The 10,961-nt window shown below is 41.3% G+C and overlaps 1 protein-coding gene across 1 annotated transcript in view; it reads left to right on the top strand.

The window, feature by feature from the left end:
- Positions 1-10,311, top strand: part of LOC135109735 (glutamic acid-rich protein-like) — a 12,630-nt gene extending 2,319 nt beyond the window's left edge. The window contains exons 2-3 of the mRNA XM_064021310.1: positions 6,343-6,503; positions 8,610-10,311. Of these exons, the coding sequence (XP_063877380.1) occupies positions 6,343-6,503; positions 8,610-9,528 (1,080 nt within the window). The 3' untranslated portion in view covers positions 9,529-10,311. The remainder of the gene's footprint in view (positions 1-6,342; positions 6,504-8,609) is intronic.
- The last annotated feature ends 650 nt before the right edge of the window (positions 10,312-10,961 follow it).

The raw sequence follows: 10,961 nt of genomic DNA, 5'->3' as shown, positions 1-10,961 counted from the left end.
CATGAGAGAAGGCTGAGGAGGAGGAGGAGGAGGAGGAGCGGGAGGGGGAAGTGAGGCAAAACCAGAACTTCCTTTAAAAATTTCAACCACGCCCGTAAATGAGACTTTACACAGATCGCTTGACGTAACCTACATACACATTTTTTTTTCCTGTCTCTTTCTCTCTTTCTTCACCCCTTTCCCCCCCCCTTCTCTTTCTTTCTTTCTCTGATGATATCTAGTCTTACGAGAGGAGGCAGGAGGAGGGAAAGGTTCAGATATTAGATCTTGTTCTTGGTGCCTTGACACGGGGAAAAAATAAAAAAAAGAGAAAAGAAAAAAAAAGAACATCGAGGGGAAAGGAGGGAAGGGGGAAAGAGGAGCACCGCCATCAACTCTCTATTCATGTCGTAATACTTGAGATCACAACTAACGGAGGCTGGTTCTCTGGTTCTCTTAACCCTTTCAGTGCTAGTCATTCTTTCTCATAATCATCTACACCTTTTAAAAACCTCATTTCTTGTACTACCGTCTCTCAAAAACCTTACATCTACAGCTTAGCAAAGATGGAATTAACCTCGTATTCTTTTCTTATGTTCATCTAAACAATTTTCCGTTGTGATCTGTTGTTGACAGAAGACTGGCAGTGAAAGGGTTAAGTGAAGGTGCGTGTGTGTGTACTGCGGTGTGTTAGGTACTGGCACGCACCTACTCATGTATGTTTAAACTCGAACATACACACAGACACACGCACAATAGAGGAAGTGACACGATGGCCTTTAAAGTATCAATACTGAAGGCTCTTTCGTGATCAGTTGTCTGTCTGTCTGTCTGTCTGTCTGTCTGTCTGTCTGTGTCTCTCTTTCTTCCCCCCTGTCCCTTTCCTTCTTCTTTCTCCGTTCTTTTTATTTTTTTCTTTCAGTCCTCCCCCTCCTTTTACCAGCCACCCCACCCCCACTTCTTCCCTCACCGCCCTCCCTCCCCACTGCCAGGTGTGTATCAGCTGAGTGAAACGTTCATACCTGTGACTATATACACAACTCAAGGTCATACGTACACACACACACACACACACACTCACAACCTCATTAGCTCACTCGTACACCTGTCAGGTAAACACAGCTTCCCCCTTCAGCCATACCCCCCCCCCCTCACACACACACATGCCCCGGTGGAGGAAAAGTCAACCGTGTAATTATTGTCTTCCCTCAAAACGCAGGTAAGAGGACGTGATTACCGCGAACGTTTACCTGAGAGAGAGGGAGAGGGAGTGAAGGAGTAATGAAAGGAAATATCTAAAGTTGTTGCGGACTTTCAGAGAGAGAGAGGGAGAGAGAGGGCGGATAGAATAATAAAGTTTGAAGTAAGTAAATGAGTCCAGGGGATGTTAGGTCAAGTTGTGGCGCAGGTATAAGTTGACATTAGTGGAATTGAATGCACGGGTTTACATGTCTAATTAGCACGTGCTGATGATATCTTTTTATTAGGTACACTCAGGTGAAGGTCAACTAATTAACTATTACTGGGGTATTGTGTGTTTTTATTATTGGTTTTAATTCCAGAGAGAGAGGGAGAGAGGGAGAGGAAACTAAGAAAATATCGCTAACATTATTATGAAAGTGAAATAGTGACCTTCTAAACTCTCTCCCGTTTGCCTCCCCTCCCCTCCTTCTCTCCTCCCTGCTTCCCGCCTTTTCTTCACCTCCCCTCCCACCCCAGCTGAGGCCTCGTGAGGGTGGGCGGGGCAGGGAGGAGGGAGGTGTCTGTGTTACCCGGTAGAGGGAAAGGAGAGGAGGGAAAGGGAGGGAGAGGTGAAGGAGAGAATAACTGGGAGGAGCAGTAAGAGAGAGAGAGAGAGAGAGAGAGAGAGAGAGAGAGAGAGAGAGAGAGAGAGAGAGAGAGAGAGAGAGAGAGAAAGGGACATGAGACAAGACCCTGCCCCTCCCTCATACTTTTTCCTCTCTCTCTCTCTCTCTCTCTCTCTCTCTCTCTCTCTCTCTCTCTCTCTCTCTCTCTCTCTCTCTCTCTCTCTGTTCTTTCCTTTTTCCTTTATTTCTCTCCGTATCAAGAATATTTTAAAATTTTCCTTAGTATTTTTCCCCTTCGGTAATTTTGTTATTGCTCCTTTTTCTCATTTTCTTTAATTTATACCTATTCTTTGGGTCCCCTACTTTTCTTTCTTCTGTACTTTATTTTTGCTAGCTACCATTTCTTTCTTTCTTTCTTTTCTTTTTTTTTTTATCCGTCTAAAAATTTGTATCTTCGTTTATTCTTCTTCTACACCCTTCACCATTTATGTATTTGTTTATATTTTTCATGTGTGGATTCTTTTTGTTTATCTCTTCTGCATCTATTTGTTTATCTCTTCATCTAAATGTGTGTATGTATGTATGTATGTATGTATGTATGTATGTAATGTGCTATGCCTATCTACACTTACGTATTTATATATGTCTAACAGTCTGTCTACCTGGCTACCTGTCTGTCTATCTATCCGTTTATCTATCTATCTATTTATCAATCTATCTGTCTATCTATCTATCAATCAATCTATCTGTCAATCAATCATTCTTTATCTACCTATCTTTCTATCTGTCTATTTATCTGTCTGTCTGTCAATATATCTGTCTATCTGTCTATCTATCTATCAATCTATCTATTTGTCTATCTATCAATCTATCTATCAATCTATTTATCTATCTATCTATCTTATCTATCTATCTATCAATCCGTCCATATTTCACTCTCTTTCTCTTTTTTCCTTCCATTATCACGACCTCGGCATATTTTGCTTATTTTCTCTCCCAGTTTTATTGGCGAGAAGAGTTAAGTAATCTTTTTTAATTGTTCATCCGTGTTTTACAGTCATCCAAGCGTCCTGTTTAATGCTCACGCCCTCAGCAAACAAGCAGACAACAAGAGTGTGTTTGAAGTGTTTGTAATTCTCTCTCTCTCTCTCTCTCTCTCTCTCTCTCTCTCTCTCTCTCTCTCTCTCTCTCTCTCTCTCTCTCTCTCTCTCTCTCTCTCTCTCTCTCTCTCTCTCTCTCTCTCTGTTGGTGTGGATATATATTCATTATCTTTTATTCTGTCATCATCATCATCTCCTTATTCTTTATTTCCTCATGTTTTCTTCTTCGGTTTCTTCTTTTCTTCTTTACGTATTTTTGTTTATATTCAGCTATTGTTATCCTCCTGCTCCTCCTCCTCCTCCTCCTCCTCCTCCTCCTCCTCCTCCTCCTCCTCCTCCTCCTTCTCGTGACTCATATGGATCTGGCGTGGCGAGAGAGAGAGAGAGAGAGAGAGAGAGAGAGAGAGAGAGAGAGAGAGAGAGAGAGAGAGAGAGAGAGAGAGAGAGAGAGAGAGAGGAGGAGGAAAGGAAGGCAGGAAGGGAGGTGGGGAAAGGAAGGAGGGAAGGGAGCATGGGAGGGAGAAACAGAGAGAAAGGTCAGGCACGTGGTGGAGGCTGGGGGTCAGGTCAGGGGTCAAGGGTGGCCTGTGCTCCCTTTAACTAACCCCCCTTACCCCCCCTTAGCATCCCCTATTCCCCCTCCCCCTTACCCACTCCTAAGGTCACGATCAGCTGCTCGATTCGATTTTGTTTATATCAGTGTGTGTGTGTGTGTGTGTGTGTGTGTGTGTGTGTGTGTGTGTGTGTGTGTGTGTGTGTGTGTGTGTGTGTGTGTGTGTGTGCGTGTGTGTTCCAGTTGAAATGTGATATCCTGAATTTCCTAAAAACAAATGTGAAAGTAGTGAGAGAGAGAGAGAGAGAGAGAGAGAGAGAGAGAGAGAGAGAGAGAGAGAGAGAGAGAGAGAGAGAGAGAGAGAGAGAGAGAGATTCGAAATGTAAAACGAAATCGTGAAATTGAAACTCACATTCTTTACAAACAGGAAAATAAAATAAAAAAAAAGAAAAGCAACTTGAATCAAGAACAGGAGGAATAAGAAAAGAGTAATTTAATTTGCCTTTCAATTCAGGTTTCAGTTAACAAAGAAGTTATATATAGAAAAATAAATAAGTTAAATATATGTGAAAACATTACATCTCTTCCTCTTCTCTTTCACATTGTACCTTCTCCCCATCCTCTTCTTTCCTCTTCTCTCCCTTCTTTCATTCCCTCTCTTCCTCTTCTCTTTCACATTCTTCCTTCTCCCCATCCTCTTCTTTCTTCTTCTCTCCCTTCTTTCACTCCCTCTCTTCCTCTTCTCTTTCACATTCTTCCTTCTCCCCATCCTCTTCTTTCCTCTTCTCTCCCTTCTTATCACTCCCTCTCCTCCTCCTTGTTCTTTCTCTCCTCCTTGACATCCTCTTCCAATTGTTCTCCTTTTTTTTCCTTCACATCCTCTTTTATTATCAACATTTTTCAACTTATTCTTCTTTTGTCTTTCATCCACTTTTTCCCGTTCTTCCTTCTTCACTTATTCTTATTTCTCATCTTCTCATTCTTTCTTCCCATCTTCCGATTCATGAGAGTCATTAATTGAGAACAAGTATGTAACTTTATCTTCTGCTTATTATCGCCATTGTGTGTGTGTGTGTGTGTGTGTGTGTGTGTGTGTGTGTGTGTGTGTGTGTGTGTGTGTGTGTGTGTGTGTGTATCCTCTGCTCTACTTGCGAAATGCCTAAAAGATACCTAACTACATGTTTTCTTTTTTTCTTAAGGTCACGTAAATTTGCGTGAGTGATTTGTGGCTGGAATCCTTCACACACACACACACACACACACACACACACACACACACACACACACACTAAACAGCATCTGTGTAGTTGTTTATATTGTTCTTGTTGTTTAAGAGAACTTTCTACTACTATGCATGTACAGTAGCTGCTGTAATAAATTCTCTCTCTCTCTCTCTCTCTCTCTCTCTCTCTCTCTCTCTCTCTCTCTCTCTCTCTCTCTCTCTCTCTCTCTCTCTCTCTCTCTCTCTCTCTCTCTCTCTCTCTCTCAACTGCTAAAATATTCATTACAGTTTTCTCTCACTTCTCAAAATATTTCTGGTTCAAATACCTAACTTTTTTTTTTTTAATCCAAGGTCACCTCAGTTCTGCCGCCAACAGGTGTGATATGTGACGCAGTTTGTGGGCCAGGTATACTGCGTTTAGCACCTGGCAGGATTTATTAACCTATCTTGCGTAACACCTCCCTCGCGCCTCCCCTCCCATCACCCTATTAACCGCTTCCTTTCGTGTGTGTGTGTGTGTGTGTGTGTGTGTGTGTGTGTGTGTGTGTGTGTGTGTGTGTGTGTGTGTGTGATGTATCAGGTCACCTTCTGTTTTCATTCTCGTCTTTGTTTTCTCTTACTGAATTTGTATGCGTGTCTTTTCTTCTTTTCCTTTTGTTTCCATTGTTTATTTGTAATTCTCTCGCTCTCAGATGATTAATTTTCTTCCTCCTTTGCATGCGTTCACTTTCCATCTTTCTTCCTCTCTTATTTTCTTCCTTCCTTCCTTTCTTTCTTCCTTTCTTCCTTACTTCCTTATTTGGTTTGTGCCTGAATTTTCTTTGTTTTTCCTTTTTATGCTCTTCTTTTCATTTTTTTTCATTTTTTATTTCTGTTCTTATTTTTTATTTTATTTTATTTATTTATTTATTCATTTTATTTTATTTTTTTTTTTGTGTGTGTGTGTCTGTGGTTTTGCTGTCACTGTTCTTCATCTGAGTATGTGAAAGTGAGGAGACTTGATAGGAGGAGGAGGAGGAGGAGGAGCATTATCAGGTATATAAGAAGATGAGCAGGAAATGATGATCTTCCTGCTGCTCCCAATATTGTGTGTGTGTGTGTGTGTGTGTGTGTGTGTGTGTGTGTGTGTGTGTGTGTGTGTGTGTGTGTGTGTGTTATAATTCTTCTCTTTAATTGTCTAGTTACTTTTTTGGTTTGGTTTGCTTGTTTGTTTGTTTTCTCTTATAATTTTCTTCTTAAGACTCTCTGGACCTATGACTGGTGATTGTTTTCCTCCTCCTCCTCCTCCTTTGACTTGATATGAATACCGTTCTGTTATTTGTATATAGTTATCTCTTGCTTACGATGTCCATTTTACTTCTTGATATCGTTTACTTTAACAGGCTTGGCTTATATTGTATGTATATCTACTTCGTTATCTCATTCTTAATCTCGCCCTCCTTTAGAAGCGAATTTTGTTTAATTAATAAGATAACACCTTTCCCCTGACCAGTTTCTTCATACGCTTTATTGTTCCCTTGGCTTCATTAAAAAAAAAATAAACCTCCGCTGAGTCTTAAGAAGCTACTATTACCTTCTCGTATTTCACTTTCATTCATCACTTTCATCCAACCTTTCATTTTTACCTCCTCTTCCCCTACCTACCCTCCACTCTTCCTTGATCCCGGCGAACCCTACCAGAAACCAACTCCGCCCATGCTGGTGTTGGGGGCCTTTCTACTCTGCCATGCTGTCTCCGGGTTGAAGCAGATGGAGTTTGATTATGGGGGATCACTACAACAGCTCTCCACCTTTGACGGGTACCGCTATGGGAACTACATGGGACCAGGTGGCTACTACAGGTGAGAACTGGAAGGTGGGCGAGGAGGGGAAGGTGTATTGAATGTAGGATACGACAGGGCTGAATGATATTGAGTGAGGAAAAGGAAGAATAGTAAGACTAGGGAAAGGTAGTGATGAATAAAGATGAGAACTGGAAGGTAAGCGAGGATGGGAAGGTTAGAAGATGAAGGATAGAACAGGACTGAAAAAAAAACGAATATTGAATAAAGAAACAAAGAGAAATAAGACTAGGAAACAGTAGCAATGAATAAAGAAAGAGTGATAGGAAGCAGATGAGGATGAAAAGCAGAGGGAGATAAAGATAACAGAAAGAAGACGACAGAAAGCTTGTCCACGAATATGGAAAGAAGAACAGGAGGATGAAGGACAGAAAAGGAGGTAATGCAAAATGATAGGAAGGATGAGATGATAACAGAATATAGGATAACAGGATACAAGGTGACAAACTAAGATGGAAAGAACGAGTAGATAAAATATAGAATGTTAATGAGGGATGGAAGGATAGGAGGATAATAATGAGATGGATGAATAAGATAAGATGAAATAAACAATAACGGGAAGAAGATGATGAAAAATTTAAGGCCAGGACAGAAGACAATAAAAGGGGATTGAAGACAAGAAAAAAAATATGAATGACAGAAGAAGAGGACAAGATAATAATGACAAAAGATGAAAGGGAGAAAATACAACGGATTCTAGGTAAGGAAGGAAGGTGAAAGGGAGGAGATAAATCGTAAAATATGACTAATTGACTTTTATGGCGGCAGAACAATTTAGGAACGCTACGGAGAGGTAAAGGAAAGGAAGATGTAGTGAAAGTAGGGAAAAAAAGAAGTTAGCAACAAGAGAGAGAGAGAAAGGAGGAAAAAGAGGAAGCTATGGGGATGAAATGCGTAAAAGGTGAAAGGTGAGGAATGAGGAAGGAAAGGAGAGTGAAAGTGAAAAAAAATAAGGAACTGAAGGGAAAAAGAAGGAAATATAGGCTGGGACGTTTGTAGTAAGGAAAGGAAGGTGAATGTGGGGGGAAAATAAGAAAAGTAAGGGAAAGGAAGGAAAGGAAGGTAAAAGTGAAAAAAAATAAAGAAATTGAGGGGAAAAGGATGAAAATATAGAATGAGACATGTATAGAAATGAAATAAAATGTATAAGTTAAAAAAAAATAAAGGAACAGAATAGAAAAAAAAAATAAAGATATAAGATAGAACGTGTGTAGGGAAGATATGAAGGTAAAAAGTAAAAAAAAAAAAAAAAAGAGAGGTAAAAGAAGAGAACGATATAGCATGGGACGTGTATAGGGAAGAAAAAAAAAAAAAAGTGAAACAGATGAAGCTGGTGATGGGCCGCTAACTGGGAGGTCTCTGTCAGCTGTTCCATCCTTACGATTTACTTAGATGGGATTAGAAGTGAAGGTGTTAGGGTGGCGAAGGTTGTGTGGCTGGGAGAGGTAAAAGTGAGGGTCCAGTGAGAGGCAGTGCTTAATGGAGGGACGTTTGCCTGTATACCTGTAGGGGGAAAGAGACAGGTAAGTAGAGAGGGAAGGAAGGAGAGAAAGGAACCAGTTTTAATGTATATCAGAGCCTTTCCCTTCCAGTGCATATCAGTTCTTCCCCCTCCTCCTCCTCCTCCTCCTCCTCCTATTCTTCTTCCTTTTTTCGCAGTATGGTGTCAAGTTATTTGAGAACAGGGTTGTAATAAAATACTGTTTTCTTTCTAGTTTTTAGTGTCCGTTATTTAATGAGTGAATATCAAAGGGAGTGAGAGTTCGGTAGTTGTTTAGGTGACTCTTCTGATGTTTTGTTTATTTGTTTATATGTTTATTTACTTGTTTGTTTATTTGTTTGTTTGTTTGTTTATTTATTTATTTACAACTTTTATTAGGTGGTCATGTGTTTTTTACTATTGTGATATGATTATTCTCTCTCTCTCTCTCTCTCTCTCTCTCTCTCTCTCTCTCTCTCTCTCTCTCTCTCTCTCTCTCTCTCACCATCCTTCACCTCTTCTTTAGATACTATAACTAATAAAAAACAGCCTCACTAATGACAGCATATCACCTGCTGCTGTTTCCTGTGTTCTTCTCCCATGACCTGCATTCCCTCGAACTCTAGATTCTACTACTCGCTTCCCGAGAGCTCACGAGGGGAGGAGCGCACAGCCTCAGGGGAAGTCAAGGGCCACTATGCCTTCGTAGCGCCGGAGGGGGACGAATACCACTTCCGCTACGAGGCAGGCGACGAAGGCTACACCGTGGAGAGCAACGCCCTGCCGCAGCCGCCCCAGGACACCGAGGAAGTGAGGCGAGCGAAGGAAGTGTTCTTTGCCGCCTACCAGAGGGCGCTGGAGATGGCGGATTCCGACGAAAGTGACTATGAAGATTCCTCCTCCTCCTCCTCCTCCTCTGAAGAATCCGATGAATCTGATGAAGAGGAGTATGAGGAAGAGGAGGACGAGGAGGAAAAGGAGGATGAGGACGAGGAGGAGGAAGATGAAGAGGAGGAGGACGACGAGGAGGAAGAGAGTGAGGAAGAGGATTCTGATGAAGATTCTGATGAAGATTCCAGCGAGGAGGATTCAAGTGAGGAGGATTCAAGTGAGGAAGACTCAGATGAGGAAGACTCAGATGAGGAAGAGGGCTCAGAAGAGGAGGATGATGATGATGAGGAGGAGGAGGAAGAGGAATCCGGTGAGGAAGAGGAGGATGAAGAGGAGGAGGAAGATGAAGAAGAAGAGGAGGAAGAAGAGGATGAAGAGGAGGAAGAAGAAGAAGAAGAAGACGAAGAAGGCAATGGGAATGAGGAAGAAGAGGAAGAAGAAGAAGAAGACGAAGAAGGTGAGGAAGAAGAAGAAGAAGGAGAAGAAGAAGAAGGAGGAACTGGAGAGCACGAAGAAGAGAATGGACTGAGGAGAGACAGAAGAAGACACGAGAGTGGGAAGGAGCTCCTGGCGTCACGAGCCTTCCAGAGTTTACTGAAGAACTTTGGCTTCGGTAGAAAAATCCTGCGTCCTTATCCTTACGCGAGACGATGAGATGAACCAGTCACGCCTTTGAAACCTCCATCTTTTAAATCCCCTTATCTGTATCACAAGACCTAAAATCCCAAGCTAGTCATAGGGAAAATCGGTCTTAAGTCTGAAAATTTATGTCTTTTCTGTATTTTCCTCACAGTAGTTCATCAGCGCCATCTGTTGAGACGAAACGTGACTACTGTGGTGAAGAGTCTTTTGTACTGATGCTTATGGTTTGTTTATGTGGAATAGGAAGAGTAATTTTTAACGATTGAAGGCGTAACTGAAGGTGTAATTAGGTTCTGGAAGCAATTATTGATGCACCTGGTAGGAAATAGATTGGTGAACTAATTAGAGGTAGGATTCACTTCATTCTCTCTCTTCCTCTCCTTTTTCTGTTTCTGCCTTTTCCATTTCGCTGAAACTCTCAATTCTCAACCCTCCGTCTGTTTTCATGCTTCTGCAGAGGAAAAACTTAGGCTAGGAAATTTTAAGCTCTGTTTAATATATTTCTTTGTTGTTGTTACTGATTCATTTATTTTCGTGACGCCGAAAGTGCGTGTACGTGATGTCTTCCCGTGTGTGTGTGTGTGTGTGTGTGTGTGTGTGTGTGTGTGTGTGTGTGTGTGTGTGTGTGTGTGTGTGTGTGTGTGTGTGTGTGTGTGTGTAAGCTTCCCTCCTTGGGGGCCCCGTTTTTCTGCTTTGGCCAGATGCTACTTAATTATTGAATATTTATTTTTGTATAAAGCTATAGTCACTATACTATATTTTCCTCGAGAGCTTAATATAATGTGGTTATTCTTATTGGTGTTTTATTCATTTATTCACTGTTGTTCCCTTTATCGTGATGTAAAACTGTTTGTCATGTGCATATCAAGACATCAGCAGTAACTGGGGCTGGCATTTCAGTGGGATTTTTTTTTATTGGATTTTTGTTGTGCTTGGCCAGTGTCCCTCCCACAAAAAAAAAAAAAAAAGAAAAAGAAAAACTGTGATTGAAAAAAAAATAACAAATAAATAAGAAAATTTTGTACCTGTGGCGAGACTCGAATTCTGGACAGGACAAATTGGTACATAGTATTGAAGGCAACATTTGAGAGGTGAGAGTGGCGTCTTTGAGAGTGACAGCGGGAAGTCTGTTGAGCCGTAAAAGGACATATTGTTATCAACTTAAAGACGAAGGAAACTAACCAAGCTATCTGTCCCGATCTTTCAATCTATCAAGCTCCTTTAAATATTTCACTTATGGTCCTGCGAGGGGAGAAATGCTGTTAGGAATGTTGGTATCGTAAAATTGTAAATAGCTGTGGTTGTAGCAGTGGGGTGTGGTAGAGATGATGTTGATTACAAATTGTGGTGATATGGTGTAGTTGGTGGTAGCTGTAGTAGTGGTGGTGTGGTAGAGGTGGTGGTAATGGGGAACTGTGGTGATGTGTTGTCATCATTGGTGGTAG

Source organism: Scylla paramamosain, chromosome 19 (genome assembly GCF_035594125.1).
Source record: "Scylla paramamosain isolate STU-SP2022 chromosome 19, ASM3559412v1, whole genome shotgun sequence".
In the NCBI taxonomy this organism is placed as follows: domain Eukaryota; kingdom Metazoa; phylum Arthropoda; class Malacostraca; order Decapoda; family Portunidae; genus Scylla; species Scylla paramamosain.
Note: the sequence above shows the minus strand (reverse complement) of the source record. Positions and strands in the feature narration are given on the sequence as shown.